We start from the raw sequence: 20,863 nt of genomic DNA on the forward strand, positions 1-20,863 counted from the left end.
GTGTGAGAAATGTTGGCCAACTTTGTAGACAACTGGCTTTTGCAAGCTTGTGGAAGCTTTCCGTACCTCATTAGCAATCAGATAGCAATTCGGATAAAGGAAGGTGAAAAAGGTATTAAAAATCAGAAATATTTTGCTATAAATGCATTTGCTGTGGCTTTTGAAAAGTGTACACTTATCGATGAAGAAATGTTTTAAACAAGTTATTGCAGTGCAAAACACCACACCTCATGCTGTGGGCTTGCTCTGTGCTGTATTGAAGCCTGCCTTTCAATTGAAAGCTCAGCAAATTTAGCCTATTATACAGCCCTTTGCATATTTATAGTACTGCATGAAGCATTATTGACAGCTTACACCACTGCCTTTCCTTAACCAGTGGGAGGAAGGTCTGACCAGTGAGGTATAACTGGTAATCYATTTTATATATGAATAAAATACCCTCCAGAATGTTATAACATTCAGTTCTTGTTTGCTATTTGTCAAATGTATTGTTTGAAACACTACCAGCTATTCATTCTTTTTCTTAGCAGCGATACCATGACAACCCACCATGTGACCCACTACAAACATACCACAAGTCTCTAGGGCTTCGCTTTAAGAAGGCTCAGCYCGGTGTTGCTCATACTTTAAAAGCCCAACTTCAGAGATGCTTTACTTCGTGTAAGATGCATCGAGCCTACCAGCCAATTTTACCATGCGGCAACAAATATCTTCAGCTAAAATGGGACAAAGCAAAGTATGAAGAACACAAGAAAAGGGTAGGTACAACTGTTTGATAAAGGGCAGAGGCCTTCGTGAAAGGCTAAGCTTGCCCGCAAGGTTAAAGCAACTCTCTATTCATTCTTGATATCGTTATGACAGTTAATGATCAGGAATAACTTACAAAAGATGTGTTTTAAGCATAGCCTGCAAATAGAGGGAGTTTCTTTTGTGGCTATTTAAAATTATCGTAACAATGTTCACAGATTTAGAAGTGAAAAGGATTCAGTCATCTGCTCCAAATCAGTAATAATGCAGGACTGCTCCCTTATGAAAATCCGTAAGCAGTGAATACCATCAGTGATGATTCAACTGTATTGCTATCTTAGGAAGACTGTGTCACAATATAATTAGCTTTAATACGAAGAAATAGTTCTTCATTATTTCCAGACCGGGTCTGTTTCATTAACCATATAAAAATATCTTCCTTCCTTCCTTCCATTGTTCCCATAATGTGACTTACAGGTGGAAAAAAAGTTAAGCATGAAGCAGAGAACTGAATTTAACATATTTTTCTAATCAAATTGACAACGTTTAAATAAATAAATTTCCTTCTATGTGAATTAACCTCTTGAGAGGCTTGCTATTGTATATGAGCATAGCTWTTTAAACAGTGGCTCTTTTAAAGCAGGGAACTAGTATCAGTGTAGTTAAAAGACTCTATATATCCATTACTTTGTTCAGTGTGCAGAGCATTTCATATACATACATGTATGTATACACACACACATACATATACTGTAAGGCATTCAGAGACCAAGAATAAAAACTAGTTAGATACCATAATGATATATAGTGAAGAAATTTATGTAGAATAAAACATTTCCCAAGATTATTGCCTATGAGTAAACATGAGTGGTAACTTCTGAGCTCAAAAAAAGAAAAAAGAAAAAAAGAAAACAAAAGAAAACTGTAATGTCGGGCAACAGATGGCTCAAGGGAGAAAACTTTGTTCCTTATCACAGGGTTCCCACACAAATCAAGTGGTGACCAAAAAGGTCTCCAGTGGCCAAAGGGTGGGCTTTTCAGGAAAGCGTCTGTACCACCATGCTGGCACACTCCTAACTTCCCATACTGCCTATCGCTGGCATGAATTCAGGCTTGCTCTGGTGAATGGCAGCTACCAGAGCAGTGGCACCTGTGTGGTGGGGTAGCTGAAGTCCGCAGGGCTACCAAGTAAGTTGTCCTGAATAATACAACCCCCGGTGGCACCGGCTGTCACTCTTGTGCAAGACTTTGAAGCAAAGGAGCTCACAAATAAACCAGAGCAAGAGAGAAAAGGGATAAATAAGGAGTGAGGAAGAAAAAAGGTAACATGTAGATATTCTTCCTTGGAAATGGCAASATCTAGGGATAAGTTATAATTCTCCCAGTGATGCAAAAATGCAAAAAAGTGCCAGTATGTTATACGTACACAAGAGCAAATATGTTCAGTGTGAATAACTGTGTTGCTTTCTTAATGGAAGAATGGAAAAATACAGAGTTACACCTCTTCTTCGCAACATTCTACACAAAATTAAATATAAAATGGTTGTCCAAAAGCACCATGACTTCAGGAAGTGCCTCAACAGAGATCAGGATGGGCTTAAAAAATATCAAGGTTTTCTTTCTACAGTTAGGCATATAAGGACAGGAGAGAAATCAGTTATACTACTTTGCAAAAAAATGAAGTTACTTTGATACAAATTTCACAGAAAAAGCTTGTTTCTAAAACTGCCCTTTGCTGTTCAAGTTTTAAACAGTTCTGTAAGTTTAGTATCTATAAATTAAAATCACAGCTTGCATAATTATCAAATTTGATTTTTCATACYGGTTATTTCCACTGACTGATACAATAACAACCCTCTTTTAAAAATTGTATGTCTTCTTAAAGTTATTTTATTGTAAAATAGTGTAATAGTATAATAGCCCAGAACACCTGAAGTGGAAGAGATAGCAGCAGCAGAAGCAAAAAACAGTAAAACCCTCAGAGATTTAGCATGCTGTGTTCTGCTATCCAGTAAAATCAAGTGCTTAACAGGATTGGGTCTGAAAAGAACTAAGATGAGCACTCTCCTATTCAAATCAGTGGGAGCAGTCAGCCCCTTCCTGGATCACATTTTCCTGGAGAGACTGCCAYAAAAAAAGCAGCTGCATGTTTTCACAAAAAGTTCAGCAGTTAAAGTAAATTTTAGAAAAATTTAGGAACTGCTAAATGTTGTCCCAATCAATTCTATAAATAACTTGCCGTGTTAGAAAAGTAATGAAACTGTCTTGGTAGAACATATAACAAATCTTCCATCAGGGATTCAGGCTTGGTCCTTAACTTAAAACAAAGCTGCTACAGAAAGAGATGTGAAAAGCTTCAACTGGACTCAGGCACTGCCTTGTTTGTGTCCTGCTGCCTGGGTTTGTGTTATTGTTGTACATACTGCTCTTACTTGACAAACGTTTTTTGTAGCAAGTGTTCATCTTGCTGTTCTACATCACAGGGCAAACGATTCCAAAAGTCTGAGTCAGCCTGAGATGGAATAGTTCAAATATTAGGTATGAGAGAGGGGGRATGTTTACATGCATTTCATGATAGAAATCATGGTATTGTTATTTTAACCAACCCAGCCTCATCCCTGCAGAAACCCTGTCAGAAAGATGGTCTTTGCTGTGTCTCTTCTCCACATCCCATTACCAGCTTCTCTCTGACAGAGTTTCTTCAGTCCATGGCAATTCATRTATCATTCTTCTTCCTCATGTATTGCATTATTATTTAGGTCAGGCTGGAGATAAAGATTATTGTGCCACTGAACTACCAATTCTACTAAAAGAATTACATCCATTATTTGCTTTTCATGATTATTTAAGAAGCATTCCTAATACAAAGATGTCTGGGAATACTTTTAACACAAGAAGTCCTTTCCCAGTACTGCTTACCTCTTTCTAGCAACATCTCARATTTGCATCCCCCTGGAAGACCTGACACAGTTTAGGAATACCTCGGGCTTTCTTACACTAGCCACCTTATTCTGCTGAGTATCTARTAAGACCTGACTGCCTTCTCTTAAGATACTTCTTTTATCATAACATCAACACTGTGATAATTGCCTTTATGTATTTCTACATTTCTCCAGCATAATGAGCATTTTGCATTGCCAGCAGGCTTCAGAACAGTTGCCTTTAACACTTTCATTTCCCGCTACTCTTCTTTGGGGCAAGCCTGGTTTTGCTGATATAATGAATCATACATTTAATAGTGTTAATGCAGGCTAACAGAGCAGAACATAGAAATTAAGAGATTTCCYATAATGATATGCAAGGGTATTTCCAACAAAAATAGATAAACATTTCTCTTCTGTTGCAGATCCAGGCAGCCAAACCATTAGTGGACACAAGTACCCCTGCAACATATGGCCATCTTCATCTGAAGTTAGGGAAGCTGAAGGTATTATACTGGTTACTTCACTTAGCACTAGCATGCTTTCCTTCATATCTCCTCTCAAAGAAAACAAAGAGAAAATCCACAACTTAAGCTACCAGATGGTCAAAATTTCAAGTCCATTTTTATCTTGCTGCAGTGACTTTTGCAACAAGACTATCAGAATCCCTGAGTCGCACRCTCCCAGCCCTATTAAACAAGTTAATTTTTTTTTTATGATTATTGATACAATCAGACTGTTTCAGATTACCAAGTACCAAGTATTCACGTATCCTCCTAAAAGATATTCTGCACACCATGTAAAAAACATCCCTAGTAACAGAAATAACACAATCATCAAGATACAGAGCAATGAACTGAATAAAAGGATGTTAACATATTTGAAGCACAAGAAACAATGGGTAACCTTGACTGGCAGTTATCCTTCAAAATCTTATTGCTCCCAAGAGGCAATTTTTTTATAAACGGTGACAGTGGAAAATAAATTGTTAACTAATTAACTCTGCTCACTAAAAGGAAACAACAACAAAAAAGCCCTAGACCTGAGACAATAAAAAAATACGTCCAGCTAAACCTTGTCAATGACTTAATTTACAACAGAATGCCCCTTATGCAATGGGATCAGAGCCTACGTAAGGACTTCAGATTCATTCATTTTAAAGTGTTTATCATATCATTGCATGACATAACAATTCTCAGACACCTTAAAATTATTTTACCTCCATGCATAAAATCATATGCTATATTAGGATTTGGATTCTGTTGTTAGTTTTTTCCTATTACTGTAAAAATAACACAGAAACCATTCCTCTAAAAATGGAAGACTGAATACATACACAGTAACCCCACAGATTAACAACAACCACCAAAACTCACTGATCTTGAGCATGTCCATTTGAAAGATAGGTCCTGATAGCTSGGAGTGAGGACTGTGGTCCTAAGCTCTTTCTCATCCTGCTTCTTTCCAATGTGCTACAGAAAGCAAGAAACAAACTGTAACGCTGCAAGCAAGCTTATCTTCCAGGACCAGTTCTCTTCTTCATAGTCACCCTCATCAGAGTTGTTTAGAGCCTGATGGGATTACTTAATGCATTGTTTTTAGGTACATTTATACTACAATGTGACCAGTATCTGACCTGCTTTAGTTATATAGCCTCGCAAACAAGGCAGATGCACTAGATTCCCTACAGCAACCTGCTACTATAACATGAGCCGTTCAAAATGATCAGAGCAGGATGAGCAGGATTTCCTGTTCATTTTATATAGGACATGCAATATCTTTGGATTGCTTAGAATCAAATACATTAAAAAAAAAGAAGAAGAAGAAGAAGAAGAAAATATGCTCCTCTTTCAAGAGGCTTGTGAGAGCACAATGTTGAAGTTCAACTATGAAAAAAGTAATTTCTCTGCCTTCTCCATCCACCTTTTCTCTGGCTATCTCCAACTCAGTCCTGCTGGAAATGGCACTCTTGGGACACAGATAATTTTGAAGTTTCTTCTCTGCACCTCTCTCCCATTCCTCCTCAGTCCTCACAAACACACTTTTAGCACAGATTTGTGTTCTTCAAACAACAATATGGTAATTTTTTTAAACAAATTGGCAATGCCCCAGGATATCCAACAGGATTCTCCCTCTCCTCTGGACTCCTTCATTTCTCATCCATCTCACTTTTAACATTAAAGTATTTTGTCCATTACGCAGTTTATTTTCAGATACACTGAGATGACTGAGATAATTAATATCTTCCATCTTAAAACTGAAATTAAAAAGGCTTAAAATCATGCTAACAATGCACAGAACTAGCATACACTGCCTCACACATCTCTCCCCATTTGTTCATCACACCCAGTTGTTGCTTCTCCTCTTACATTAGCCTGAAACTCCTCCAGTACAAGAATGGCCTGCAGCTGGACCTAATCCAAATCCCACTGAAGTCAATGGAAAAATTTCCATTTGATCCAAAGCCCACTGAAGTCAATGGAAAGACTCCCATTGACTTCAGAGGATTTTGGATGGGTCCCATCCTGTATTTGAACAGTGTCCATTACAATCTTTGATTTTGACTTGAGTCTATGAATGCTGCTATAAACACAAATGATAATGATGAACCTGGAAAATACATTGATAAATATTTACAGAAATTTTGCTTACACTGATGAAATACATTTGCTAATGATACACGTCGCTGCTGTGGTTATAAGAGAGTGTTTGAGGGTAAAACTCACAGCATTTCAAAAGGACTTTTGCCATCAGGCCTCCATTAAAATGGGTCTCAAGTRGCACAAAGGGTTCTCTCAACACTAGAGTGAAGCTTTACCTGATCAGTATTTGTCACACTCTGTGTAGAGGAGGAAACAGCACCGGGAACACTCTGTTAGGTAGTCATAACATCACTGCTGTCTGCTATGGCCTTGTAAAAACAGAAGCATTTCTTTATCTCTTCTGTATACAAAGTTGGAGGAAGACCGACTTTCAGTCATCGAAAGAGACAATCGCTTGCTACTGGAGAAGATGTCTTGCATCATGAGGACAAAAGGASAAATCGACAATAAAAATGACTATAAGGCCAAAAGGTAACATCAGCAACACTRTTTGCATTTAGTTATCAAGTTACTTTCCCAGTGACAAACATAGCTAAGGATAAACTGCTCTGCAAGAACATGCATCTAAAAAGGCAGCCTAAGGTATAATCAACACTTCAGGAAGCCACTTGCTTCTCCTGTCACAGGGCAAATCCAACACCAGGTCATTTCCTCCCTCTTTCTGTTGAAGAGAAGGTGGCTTTAAATTAGTTTTTCTGTTTAATAACTGAGAGAATGCAAAAAGAGAACACTGCCCTACTTTAAGGGAAATAAATGAAGCAAACCTATTATGTCTGAGCAAAGCTGTTGCTGCTGCTGAGTGAGTCATTGCTGCTGACTTTGCCAGTCATTCCTTCAGACACCACTGGAAAGAGGGTGATCCAAAGCCTAGAGATGAAATAAAAACAGAGCAAAAATAGAATTAAGAAAAAATAATGGAGCAGGAAAGAGGCAGACATAAAAGATACAATTTGTTGCTCGAGGGAGACGAAGCATAATATGCCTTGAAGATTTATCAGTAGAGAGAACCATCTTACATTCTTTTGATTCACAAGAAAATACGCACCTGTAGCACAGCAACCTACTCAGAGCAGGGACAGCCTTTGGAAGCAAAGGAAAAAATTCATGTTATACAGTAGAGAATGGTTTGTGTAACTCAGGTGGCAGTTGTTATCTCTTGTGACTCATTTACAAACAAACTAGTTCACAAGAAACTGATCGTTTATTAGACTCTGTATGTCTCCAGACAGCAAACTGCTGCTCAGCTTCACGTGACCTAGGTAGAACTTGCCACATTTCATGGTCAGGAATATCCAGACAGTTGCATAGTCCCTTGGGAAGACAGAAATTATTTGAAATGCAGTTTTTCAAGTCCACGTCATGCAAATCCAGATTTTAGCACTTACATGTTGTCACTGATAAATAATATCTAGATCTGTGCAGGTATCAGTGAGCATCAGCTAACTATGTTGCTGAAGGTATGATTCCACAAGTGTAAGAGTATCCTCCCTCTTTCTATTCCCTCYCTCCCCTCCTGCTCCAAGCAGCAAGTTCCTGTTGCTTGGATCAACCCTGGTTTTCATCAAGCCRTAGGTACTTAAACTCAAGAAAACASCAGAAAACTAACCCAACAAAAACAAACAAACCTGAATAGTTTTTCTGCCATTTTTTGCAAGGCCATGATAAATTCCAGGGCTGGCGCGAGGGATGGAGGAGACCACACAGCTGGAAGTAGCTGGGAGAACAGCAGGGAAAGAAAGAAAAAGAGACCTTCCATTTTTAGGGGCAGCAAACTGCTATGAGATCCACTTAGCTGCCTGTGAAACTATAGTCTAAGAAATCACAAAAGATTTGCAAAGAGCTTGAGGTCATACAGTTATCTCAGTTGTCTTCATAWTTCTGAAATCAGTTCATGAGGTTTCTATAAAAAATAGAGGTCAAAACCCAAGTGACTAAAAATATTAAGTACCTCACAAACCAGTCATGCCCTCCCCTTCAGTACAGCACTAAAGCAATTTCAAGACTTGAGGGCTTGCTTAATAAAGATAAAAGATTAAATACAGCATTTTTCCTCTTGTCAGATGTACCAAGCTTCCATATAGTCAGGACTCGGTTTAGAAGATACTATAGAAAACTCATCATCTTTAAAAGGACAAACAGATTGAGTTGTGAAGGGCRGTTAATGCAGATTCAAGGAGGGAGAAGTCCTTGTAGAAGAGGTATAAAGTCTTAAGAAAATTCTCCTCTAACACAAGATTGACAGATGTTTCATATTCTGGGTTCTCAGGCTTGGGAACAGTAATAACTGTGAAGAAGTTTGATTCTGTTTGTACATTTTCCTCTTCAGTTTAAATAGGGAAAAACGAAAGAAGGAGCTGCTGAGAGTAAGCCAAGAAAACCATGGATATTCTGGATAGAATTACAAAGTCTGAACCTCGGTATCAAGTTCAGAGGTGGTATGAGGATTGGCAACAAGCTGAAAAATACATGGCCAACATTGCGAGATATCCTCGTGGGCAGTGCAAAACACATAGCCAAAAGGTAGCCCTGAAYTTCTGCTCTTTTCTTCCCAGTTCTTTCTACATGGAAACTGTCTCTATAGTGCATTTTGCTGTGCTTTTGTGCTAGAGATTAACCGCAACTGGCAGCCATTTGCACAGTTAACAACCTTCCATTTATACAGCCACTTTCATCAAATGAATCCCAGAGCGCTTTTCAGACTTTATTAGGCTATTTGTAAGTGCTTTAGTTTCTACAGTCAGACTGTCCACCACAGAAACACAGCTCTCTTGAAAATGAAAAATATATATTTTTTTAAAAGGAGCAGTGGCTTAACAGTTCCCTGAGAGACAGAACCAAACACTGTAGCAATATTTAAAGTGACCGAATGGTGATACGCATCAAGGGCTCCAAAATCTATCCTTTCCACTCTGTGAAAAGTAATGAGCTTCTTATTTTCATTAGTAATTCATATGAGTTATAAAATCGGCTAGATGAGGTATTAGCAAGCTTTCCCAGAGAAAGAAAACTGAGGGACTTCAACCTTTCCATGTCCCAAATCCCTGGCTCAGAGCCTAACTCAGCAACTCCTAGCTTTCACTCAAAGCCACAGGGAAGCTGCAGCAGCAGGTGGGAATGAGTCGATATCAGTTCTGCTCTCACCTTTCCCTCACCATCACCTCGGGCTGCTGGGCCTCCGTGGTTGTAGGTCTTGATTTGGGAGRTTTGTCCTCTGTCATGTGAGTATGATTCAATGTATACGGGCGAGGCACAGCCCCTGCCTTCACTACCCCACCCACTATGTCTAGCCTGAGGTCACTGAATTCAATGTTTTTGAAGCCTGTAGGCTTCAAAAAGGGAGATTTTTTCACAGACACAGCTCATCCAAATCTGCCTGGCTCTTCCAGAGGACAGCAAGTGGTATTTCTTTTATCCCAGGACTATCCCTCTGCCAGATCTTTGGTTCTTGTTCTAATTCCAGAGAATTTGCTCAGGAGAAGCAGTGCACTTAAAAGACAGCGCAAGAAAAATTGCTTAGCACTGCAAGCAAGAAACAGACTCCCTCACCAACTTCTTTCCTGTCCTGAGACCATTCCTGAATACAACTGTATCACTTTGGCTAAAGCTTCCCAAAACTATTCAATCTGACACAGCAAGCAAGTATAGAAAGCTTCAGTCTAAACAGTTAAGACATGACAAAGAAATAAGCAACTAAAAGAGAGGCTTCTATAATGGAAAAAATATTAGGCAGGCTTAATTACTGCAGATGCATCATTACAAACCAAAGAATTATATTAAAAATAAAAGTTGTAAAGTCAGGTGCTCCATAGTTAGGAAATACCAAAATTATGGTTGTAAGATATTTTCCAGAGATTTCTCTCTCATCTAAATGTTGGCTTTGGCAGATTTTCATAAATGCATAAGCAAAATGTCATACAGAAGTACACATATCATACCCTCCCCAAAGCACCTGTAARTGTGCTCCATAATTAATAGGTACTAGAACATCTCTAAAAAGTAGCCACTAGAAAGTATTTTTTCCAGTCTCTAGTTCAGAAATGTTTGAGCTATTCTGAAGGACACTTGAAAAGTAAATAAGGAAGCATGATGCAGACAGCTGCAGCAGACTTCTTCAGCCAAACAGAGGAAATCCAGCAAAGGTACAGMAGAAAATAGGAGTCTGGGGAATAGTTGGCAAGATATGCAATAAATGGTGCTACAGGTTAATCTATGTTTATGCAGTTAACTTGAAACCAGTTGAGGCTTTATTTTTAATAAATGACAAGTCATGGTTCTTCCCATCAACTATTTCTCTTCTCTCTGTTGCAATTTAAAGCTTTTTATTGGCCATAGATATGCTATTATAGCAGGAGCAAGTGGGAGTATTTATATAACCATTCTTTACCAATCCCAAAAGAAAACTGAGGAAATATGTTACCTGAATCAAGCTATTCACTGGACTGCCTAATGGAATTTGCTCCATCTCTAATGGCCCAGACAGTTCTGATGACCAAAAGGAAGAACTCCCTTCCTTCACCCTGGAAGAGGCCTATAGCAATATCACCAACAAGCACACTAGTCACCTTCTTTGCTAACTGAGCTTTGGTGCTAAAAGAATATTCCTGAAAATAGATTACAGAGTGTTAGCAAATCAAGGCATTGCCACGGTCTTTATTTTACATGCATTTGTATTGATTTCTCTCTTTTCTGACAGGAAGAACTATTTAAAAAGCAAGTATCTAAACAAGACAGAAGACAAGAGAAGCAACTGAAGGAAAAAAGTCTGAAAAGGAAGATGAAGGATGTCCACCATGGAAAAGGAAGAGATCAGCTAGAAGAAGATGGCACTCCAGAAATGGCACAATTTCCCCCAGTCCACTGTGAAGGCAATTYAGGAAGTGGCAAAAGTCTTTTATTCATACTCCCTCTTGGAGGGAGGCCTTGCCCTCCTGCTGAAAGTCACTCCTTCCCTGGCAGAGCAGACCAGSAGAACATGGAGTTGTGAGTCTGTTCTGTGACTGCAGCCCTGTGCATCAGCATACTTGGATTTCAGTGGTTTTAAGTTAAATACTGCTGTTCTTACGCACATGATAACTTCCAGCAACAGAAAAGAGCGGACTTAYGAGAGTAGTAACCTCTTTAACTGCACAGCTAAACCCAGCAAGAATTGTAAATAGAGYTCCTGTATGAGATGGAGTGCCTGGGAGAAGCACATGCCAGAGCATGTAGAGTAGTTTAGGATACTATGATTTTAAGCATTCTGAAGGAATGTAGGTTTTAGATAAACAATGTCTTTAGTATAGTTTTAAAAAAAGCATAAAGCAGAATGGCACAAAAAACTATTTCCTTCGTAATTACCAGCAAAACTACTTAGAACAGAAAACTAATGAAGAAGGATCTTAACCAGGAAATTGATTGAAACTGCAGCATAATTGATAATTCATCTCACTAAGATGGGGGGGGTTCATGTGACAATTTTCAGCGCAGTATCCAAAGATTCCTCAGTGAAAACCAAGCTGGCAGACAGTAAATAGCTTAGTGTGACTGTTTTAGAGTGTACTCAGAAGCTAACAACTTTCTAGCAGGGAGAGCACTTGGTGGACAAACATCCTCCCAAGCTACCAAGACCACTTCCTTCTTTATTCATCATTAAATGCAATCTTTATGTCAATCACAGTAATTGCATTCACAGAGAGAAAATATTAAAAATACATGAAATATGTTTCTAGCTTCCCTTTTAATGGGATTTAGCAGCTTGAAGCAAGGTGAAAGAGCACCCTGCGACCCATCAGCTCTCTGCATGTTACAATCTGGTACTTTTTAGATCATCACTGATCTGTAGTCCAGGGCACAGAAATTTATGTTCAGAAATGAATATTCAGTATTACTTATTTTTAATTGCAGTTCTTTAAGATAAAATATGTATTAAAATCACAGACTGATCTCAGCAGAGCCAAGTACAGTAGCACCAGTTCTTTCAAAAGACAAAGCAGCAAGTAAGAAGGCATAAATTCTAGGTTTTGTTTAATTTGAACAATTGCATCTGTAATCATTTTGGAGGCTGCCAACTTTTTAAACAGACACTGTAGCAACAACTGTTTGCTTCCTGGAACTTGGAAATGCTTTCTAAGGCATTTTCTTTTTCTCATGAGCAATACAGTTCAGTGAATARTGTCTGAAGTGCTAATACGATGAAAACGTATTTTCTGAAGCACATAAACTCTAAAACGCAAGAYTGTCTTTACTGCACAGAACTCAAACATAGTAGATACCATGGCCACCAGTTCCCCAGTACTACAGAGAATGCCACCTAACTTGAAACTYGTGACTGCAGCAAAGCCCCAGGTTCCCACAGTGGGATCCAAAACCCACCAGGCTACAGAGTAAAGCTTCATTGCACCCAAGTGCCCGAGCCAAGAAGGAAAGATAATTCTTGTTTGCCATAAGAGTGGCACTTGCCCTACATACTGTGGCAGTACCTCTCCTAGACTGTAGTGAGTATGCCCAGACCCAGTGCAAATGGGGTGATGCCCATGCACCAGTCAACTGTAGGGCTCCCCAGCTGGCCCCCCAGCTGAATCTAGTTCATCTCAAGCCACCAGCCATCACAGGAAAGGGCCAGGCCAGAAGAATTAATTACTTGTTGTGCACATTGTTATAACCATCATATCCAACAAGGACAAGTCAGCTGTTCCATCCAACAGTATTGTTTCTAAAAGAAAGAGTAATTGGCACCTGATCAAAGGGGCAAAGACTGTAATTTAGTGAATTCAAATTCTCCTCGATATCAGAAGGAATATACCCGCTTACATTTGTTTTTAATATAAAAATGTCCTATGTCCTTGTGGCTAAAGTCAAACACTCATAAAGGCCCCTGCTTTGTATGGTTCCTGGTTGGATCACCAGGACATTCTGTAACAGGCCAGCTACCCTTCGCAAGTTGTGTTATTGAACCAAACAAAACTGTTTCCTTTTTTTAAAAAAAAAAAAAAAAAAAAAAGAAAAGCTTCAAATTAGAATGATGATAGCCTACAATATTTGACTGAATACCACTGAGTAGCAAAGTTATTGCCTTCAAATCCCTGGCCCCAAAGGTAGAACACTTTGCTATTGAAACAGTGGTACAATTATATGCTCTGAAACAAAACAAAAGTAAAGCACCATTCTAAAGAGACTGGTAAGAGTTACGGGAGACCCTACCCATTCTGTGATGGCCAAACAATAACCTGAGAGTCAGATTCTGCTTCCATTTTCACTACTGCAAATCTAGGCTAACTGCCTTACCTTTACTGCAATTGCTGTACATATAAAAACCTTACATCAAGAAACCATAGTTGAAAGAACTGAACCACCATTGCCACTGAAAACAAGAGGTCGCTCTCCTCATCATCCCTGCACCACTCTTCCACTATGTTTATCTTGCCTGAGCTAATTCAATACATTAATCCAGCATAAAGTTAACTAAGGAAAGCTTTTCTTTTTTTTCTTTTGGAAGAAGAATAGTTTTCCACTAGGTTAGTGAGTTCAATCAGCTCACTGAAGATGGATGTAAAATTAAGGCCACAGCTGATGCGAGGAAGAATTAAAGCCACATATTCCTACAGTAAAGTGGAAAAATGGTTACTCATTGCCTGGCAGTATTTAACACCAAAATAGTTCTACTAAGGTTCAGTAGAAACACATGGAGCAGAGCAAAAACTGTCTCAACTCAACAATCCGTCTTGGTTACTACGGAAAAGTTATGAATATAGGCATAGTCAGGGTTTGTTCAAGTTAGAAATGAGTAATCTGGTATCCACCACCCTTTTTTAACTGGACGAACACCAAATATGAGCCTATTCATTTTATTATTTTTTTTTAATTTCTCACAATATAGAAACAGATTATTATTTGAATATTTCCAAATTACTAGTTTTTTAGACACAGGGTTTTTTTTATTATTTCAGGATAGAAATTTCCAGGCCCTGGATTTCAAGACTCTGAATTTAAGCAATAATAATGAACTGCATCAATATTGCCTGTAGCTTAAAAATAAAGTAATTAAAAAATAATAATCAGGTCTTCCAAAAATGTTGAGCTTGTGTTATTAAAATTTTTGATATTGAAAACAGTATGTGTGAACTTTTTTTTTGCCATGTAGTTACAGAACACATAGGTTTTATGCTTTCAAGTTTTCCTTTGCCCTTATAAACTTAAGAAATTTTCTTTTGAAGGCTTTTCACTTGATGCCACCAGCAAGAACTTAAAGAAAAAAAATAAAATACTACAGAAGTCACAATAAAACTGTAATAATGAAGAGTTTTGTTCCTTCCCAACACTCATATTCGAATCTCATTACTAGCTCAATGAAGTCAGCTTCATTTCTCTATGTTTTAGATGTGTTTCTAAAATAAACCATAGGGTTTAGACAGAAGGGTCACAGCATCTATTAATGCACTTTAACTTACATGCACTTAAAAAACAAAGCAGCACAAAAGAAGTGTAAAAAAACCAATAGCTATGCAGCAACAACTAGAGGTTACCAAGGTAGACTACAACATGGTAGTTTATTTAAACCTGCAGTTTAAACTCTTAATATGTTCTCCCTCCCTCCCCACCCCCCCAGTATTAAAATGTATTTATCCTTCCATACTATGAAGGAGGGAAATACTGTCATCTCCACTGTAGATAAGAGCAACTCTGGCAAAGGGGTTAGTGCCACATCAGTCTGAAGGGTCACATTCGCACCTGACCAAACTCGCCATTCATACGAGCTTCTGAGGGATCGGTTTACATTTCGGAACAAGCCAGCCAGTTTGCCAAGCAAAGTTCACATGYAGAGGAACTCCAATTCTGCTCTTACAGGCGACACAGATTCAGCCGGCTCCAGCCACTTCAGTCAAGCACATTTACATGAGGCTGTATTCAGATGGCCACAGAGCTCAAGGTCCAGATTCCTAAGTCAGTGAGAGTTTGGTGCTCAAATACCATTTTTGGATGTCATTTCCTTGCCAACAAGAAATCCAGTTATTCTTTTGCTTTTCTATAGGTGAACAATCAGTATCTGAACAAATATATGAACCATGTGTTAGAGTTTGTTGGGCTGCAGGAAGATACTACATAACTGGTCATCCTAAAGTACTGTTATAGCTCTCCAATTAATAAGCTAACTTGTACTGGGACTTACCAAACAGTACCTATAAAACCACACTGATTTTATTCCCCTGTGACCTGTAGCACTTCCTTTCCCATGAGCATAGCGTGGACTTGGTAGAGCAATGATGGGCCCAAATTAATGGTATAATACATAGCTGCGTACACAGTTGTGCACACAGTACAACAGGCAGGACCAGGGGTCTATTTGGTGCAGATGACACAATACACAGGGATGGTGGCACACTGGAGACTGCGTCCCTAAGGAAAGGCAGGAGTAGAAGATTGGCTAGGTAGGGGGAAGGTACAGATACCAGGAGAAAAACATATCCCTGCAATAGGAAAGAAGGACCTGACAGGAGAGAAGASCAGGTATTTGACTGCTGTGTTACCATATCAGAGAAGCCGGTAATGAGAAAACTTGACGCCTGTTGTTGTTCCAGCCCACATGCATTATTTCTAGCTAAAAGGCCAAAGAAAAGTTAAATGAGGAAGGAAAACTGGAATGGAAAGTCGTAGTCATTTCTATATCCTATATCATCCTTTGTTTCCTTACTAGCCGAATATAACCCAGATTTGTTTCTGTGGGGTATTTTCTTTTGAATCAAATTATTATTTTTTTAATTAAAGTAAATCTTACCAAATTTGTAGGAAAATGTACAAGCTCAAATAAGGGTTAGAATAAGGGTTATTCTTCCACTCCCTGCATATGATTACTGCCATTACAGGATATCATACATACACATACCCCACATACATTCCCACCTCCAAGCAGTTTATCTGTCTGGAAAAAGGAGAGAATACAACAGAAACTATAGAGAAGTATTTAAATTAAAAAAAAATATATATCTTTCCTCCACTTAGACATCCGACATATACATACATTATTAAAAGAACAGAACAAAAACATTCTTCAGTAAAAACAGAGGTGCACCTTGTGAATTACACCTACATTTCTGCGGTGTTTTGCTAAAACATTTTTTGATGAGCCCTTTAAGAATCTGTTGAAAGCTATCCCAAGAACTCTGAGGAAGGATTTTTGTTCTTTCTTTTTTTCTTTTGTTCTTTCTATTTATTTGATGCCTACAGCCAGCACAAAATTAATATTACACTCTCCATCAACCAGCAAATTTTGAGAGCCTCATTTCAAATTTAAAACTCATAGTTTTCTTCATGAATTAAGTATAGCACCTAGTAGTACAATYACCACAGTAAGGCTGGATTTTAGTTTCAATAATATATTGATTAAACTATGCCCTCAAGAGTTTCAGTTTTTAATATGATAAAGATTGCTTTGATTATTGCACAGCAGCATTATCTATGTATTAGGATTTAAGTACAATGGCGTGATTTGGAAGGCATTTGGAATTGTGCCTGTGCTATAAAATCTATATACACATGCACAAATTAAAGCCCATTGAGCTGAATTCCCTGGTGCCTTTCTGGAACTCAGCTGGCATAGCTGCCCTGAAAATTGGTCTCATTACCAGGAGCCAGACTATCTCATCTTCCCTCTGCCTTTCCCTCCCCCTACAGTTGTCCTTTTTGGGTGTCTTCCCACTGCCTTTCCCTCCCTCTATAGTTGTCCTTTTTGGGTCTGCGTGCTATACCTTTTGTGGACTGCCAGTGCTCTGTTGCAGGGAAAGTGACCTCTGAATTGATCACGCTGATTTGCTAACACTGTTAGAAGTTAGGATTTGCTGAACAGGAAATTATTGACAATTTAATTTGTCAATAATCTGGTTTCCCCATTTCTGCTGGGCCTCCATGCAACAGAAGTGTGCACAGCAAATCTGGCTGCGCTCTTCTAACGGTCCACGTGACATAAGCTTCATCTCATGTCTAGACTCCTTCYTAGGTTTTAACATGAAGCTTAGTGCAAGTTAGAACATATACTAACAGGTTACAGTGCAAAAGAGCATGCTTTTAACTGAGCGTAGGTCAGATGTCCCTGAGGACACTGGGGTGTGGACTTTGGGCCAGCAGGTAGGAATATCTACATAGCAAACTGAGTGCAGCTGTAGCTTGGATACATTTACATAAACACCTGCAAAAACATACTAGGAAAGACAAGCAGAGTATAAGCCCTCAGGAAATGCTGGTTACCCATTAGTCAGAGTCCCTGCTTTGCTAGCTTACATCYTTTGCAACTCTTCCACCTCCTTTTTGCTAAGCACATCCTTACAGTCTTGAAAGCAAGCTTCCACGTCAAATTAAAGTTCCAATTACTTCATCTTTGCTGTTAACTTTGAGTTAGTTGGTTTTGGTTAACTGATTTGAGTTAAAGCTTAGCCTCCTTGAAAATACACAAGTTGGCAGATCTCTTAAGTGGTTCAGCTTCCTTGTCAGCGCAGGTACACATGGAGTCATGGCTGTTCGTCTGATTGTTTACGTCAGGAAACATCCACTGAAGCGAGCCTTACCTCAGCTGTGAAAAATCAACATGATTGTTGCAAATCCTCGAAGGCATCAGGTAAAATAGAAGAAAATACAAATCAAATCATAATGCCAGTCACAAAAATCTGTGAAAGTCTGTACATCCTCAGATATGGCTAAGACAACCCTTTCTGGAAAAAAATCTTTGCTGGAAAACATCAGACAAACAGAATTCCAGCAAATGAGTACAAGTGCRCAGAGCCAGTCTGGACTTGAACCAAGACTGCTTTCAAGTACATAACAGATCTTAATTGAATATTTCGCACAACCCATTTCAGGCTTGTATTTTGTGAGCTGAAGGCAAGAGCCTATTTCTTTTATGCTGAGTACAGCTAATAACAGCTGTACAATGGTGCTGGCTGCCTGACAAGGCATAATACTTTTATCCTCTGACCTTTCTCCAAAAGGAGCAAGGTTGGCATAGATGCACACTTGCACATTTTTTCCAGAGTATAAGATATTAATCCTGATGCAATTAATTATTACACCGTAAACACAGTTTTATTTTGATGACCATCATTTCTCAGAATGATAAATACTTCCTGCTACTGATTTTGCAAACATATATACTTTTAAAAAAAACTTGCTCATAACTGTGTCTTTTTATAAGATTTTACTTTGCACCCTATGCTATTGCCAATATTAGAAGTAGACACTAGAGTTAGAAATATTTGGTCTGCAAATCATATGCAGTGAATATTCTCACTACAATATACAGGGCCCACATGCCAAACCCACATAGAAATCAGGGGRAAAAAAATCTCAAATCTGAGAGATTAAAATTAGGTGGCCCAATAAAATATCCTGTTTTCAAAAGCACTCGGTACTTCCAGAGGGAAATCAAAACAAAACAAGAAATCAAACAAATTCAAGCCTCCTTTTTGCGGCTGTTTATGGCTCTGTATGCTGATTAGATAATCAAATTTGAATTAAGTTTGCCTCCATTTTAATTACATTCTTTTCCATTGTTCACCTGACCACAGAGTAATGCAAGAAGTCCAAGCCACTAAAATCAAAGGGCAGGCTAATTGCAGTAGGTTAAAGCTACAGAAAGCTTGGCTTTACAAGCCCTTCATACAGAAAACTCCCGTTGACTGCCAGATCGGGGACTTACGGGGGAAGAGGCAGTCATGTGGAGACCCAAGACCCTCACGGTTCTCTCCGTTCTTTTCTTTATGCTCGAAGAGCGAGGTTACCATCTGGCATCAGCTTGCTTGCAGCAGCTGCACAAAATAAACTCCAGCAAACGTCTGGGGACAGGTGTGACTAACAGTTAGTTGGTCGTGGTGAAGRGAGGGAGTATTGCATTTTAATTTATCTAATAAAAGCTCATGGGGACTGTGCACCTCAGAAAGCAGCTCATGTCCCATCTTTTCAGCCCTAGAATCAACTCTTCAGCCTTAGTGGTCTGCAGAAAGTCTCATCCAAATCACTGCTTCCAAGCATATTTTGTGTTAAACGTTAAAGCTAAACTGAAACTACTTCCCTTAAAGTAAGAGTATTCTGGTCAACAGAAGAAAAAAAGTAGACAGACACACACATATATAAAGAACTAAAAAATCTCCTTTGATAATTTCAGTGAAGCGTTTTGCATTTTTCTGATTTACTTCAACTTATTAGCACATTAAAAGTCATTCCCTACTCCCCCTCCCCAACTACATACACAAATAATCACTCTGACTGGAAATACAATTTGTCTCAATCATGAAACTGAAAAAATAAACTTATTTGCACAGAGGAAAGCAACAAGCAGTTCGCAAATTGGAATAGGTATTTTAATGGCCTTAGAAAGACTGGGAAATCACTAAATATACAGTCATACTACCCTCAAAAGTGACTGGGATCTTTGTATAACTCCATGTTTCTTAGCACAGGTATGGACCTGTCTCATGAATATTAGCGGAAAAAGTACTTTTCTCTTTATACCACAGAACTATGCTCTTTCTAGTTTCCAGATGAGAAATTTCTATTCCACAGAAGTGAAATACAAGTCTTTTAAAGTCCTGCTACTGTGACTCACTTGCACAGTATAACCCTGTTAATTTGAGTGTGGCAAAATGTGTGAAGTTCTRGGAAGTGGTTTTCAAATCTTCCATTCCTGCAAAGCTAAACGATTGCACTTAGTTGAGTCTGTTAAGATGGAGAGCCTAGAAACCTGAGCGAGTTCATTCAGAAGACAGTACAGGGCTGTTTAGATTCTAGAGATCGGGATAAGAAGATAAAAACCTTACCAAATGTGCATGATTTTGTGCTTAAATAARCCTACCAACTCTATCCCTTTGGCCTGAAGAGCATTTTTAATTGTAATCTATCACCCTGCTGCTTTTAGGGTYACACTACCACAGCAGCACACATGCAGAAATCAGATAATGGGTCACTGCATGTGCAGAACCACCCCACTCCATAAGCACAGTGAAACCACAGTTCCTGGAACGTCAGATTGTCTTCACATGTGGTAGGTCTGACACATTTCGATGCTCAGAGTTACTGTCCTTACTCAGAACAAATGCATGCCCTTGAGCAGTAAGCCTGGAGTAGCCCAAACACACCATATCTAATGCCCATCTACAATCAACATCACAGGCGCAGTACGTCTCCCTACTAGACTCCTACCAAGACTGTTGAACAGAACATAAGCAAGTATGTTAGCTGGGTCTGTGTCCTGGGTAAGCAATTTAAGCTGCCCAAACAAAATGCAGCCAACAGTGTTGTAGGTCAGGTTCTCCCTCATGGCAACGAATACRAGAAAATCAGGCATCTCTGATCAGGACCTGCTTCTAAGGATCTTTGTGCCAGGTTGTGATGATCCCAATGCAGGATARAGTAGCTTACAATTTGGTTCTATGAGCTACTTATCAAAGCTCAGCAAGATCTCCTTTTCCCAACCTTAGTCCTATCCTATCACCTGCTGCCAGGCTGGAGGAGTGAAAAGGCAAGAACAGCATGCAGAAACTGGCTCAATGGCAGCAGGAGTTTTCCTCCTCTAGGGGAATTCCTTACCAGCGATGTACAGGCACAGTCCAATCCCCTGCACAACTAAATAAT

General features: G+C 39.0%; 2 protein-coding genes across 2 annotated transcripts in view; one reads left to right on the forward strand and one right to left on the reverse strand.

Moving 5' to 3' along the window:
• The window catches only part of RASA3 (RAS p21 protein activator 3), a 182,000-nt gene that overhangs the window by 150,184 nt on the left and 10,953 nt on the right, over positions 1-20,863 (reverse strand). The window contains exon 2 of the mRNA XM_085320869.1: positions 7,036-7,138. The gene's annotated coding sequence lies outside the window, so the exon portion shown is untranslated. The remainder of the gene's footprint in view (positions 1-7,035; positions 7,139-20,863) is intronic.
• On the forward strand, positions 1,689-12,637 carry CFAP97D2 (CFAP97 domain containing 2). Its single transcript, XM_085320835.1, is given in 8 exon segments — positions 1,689-1,792; positions 2,063-2,069; positions 4,094-4,174; positions 6,624-6,742; positions 8,598-8,652; positions 8,654-8,791; positions 10,965-11,108; positions 12,503-12,637. Coding segments are annotated over 8 exon segments (783 nt in total).

Source organism: Rhea americana, unplaced genomic scaffold (genome assembly GCF_003343005.1).
Source record: "Rhea americana isolate MKP2758 unplaced genomic scaffold, rheAme1 scaffold_66, whole genome shotgun sequence".
Lineage (NCBI taxonomy): Eukaryota > Metazoa > Chordata > Aves > Rheiformes > Rheidae > Rhea > Rhea americana.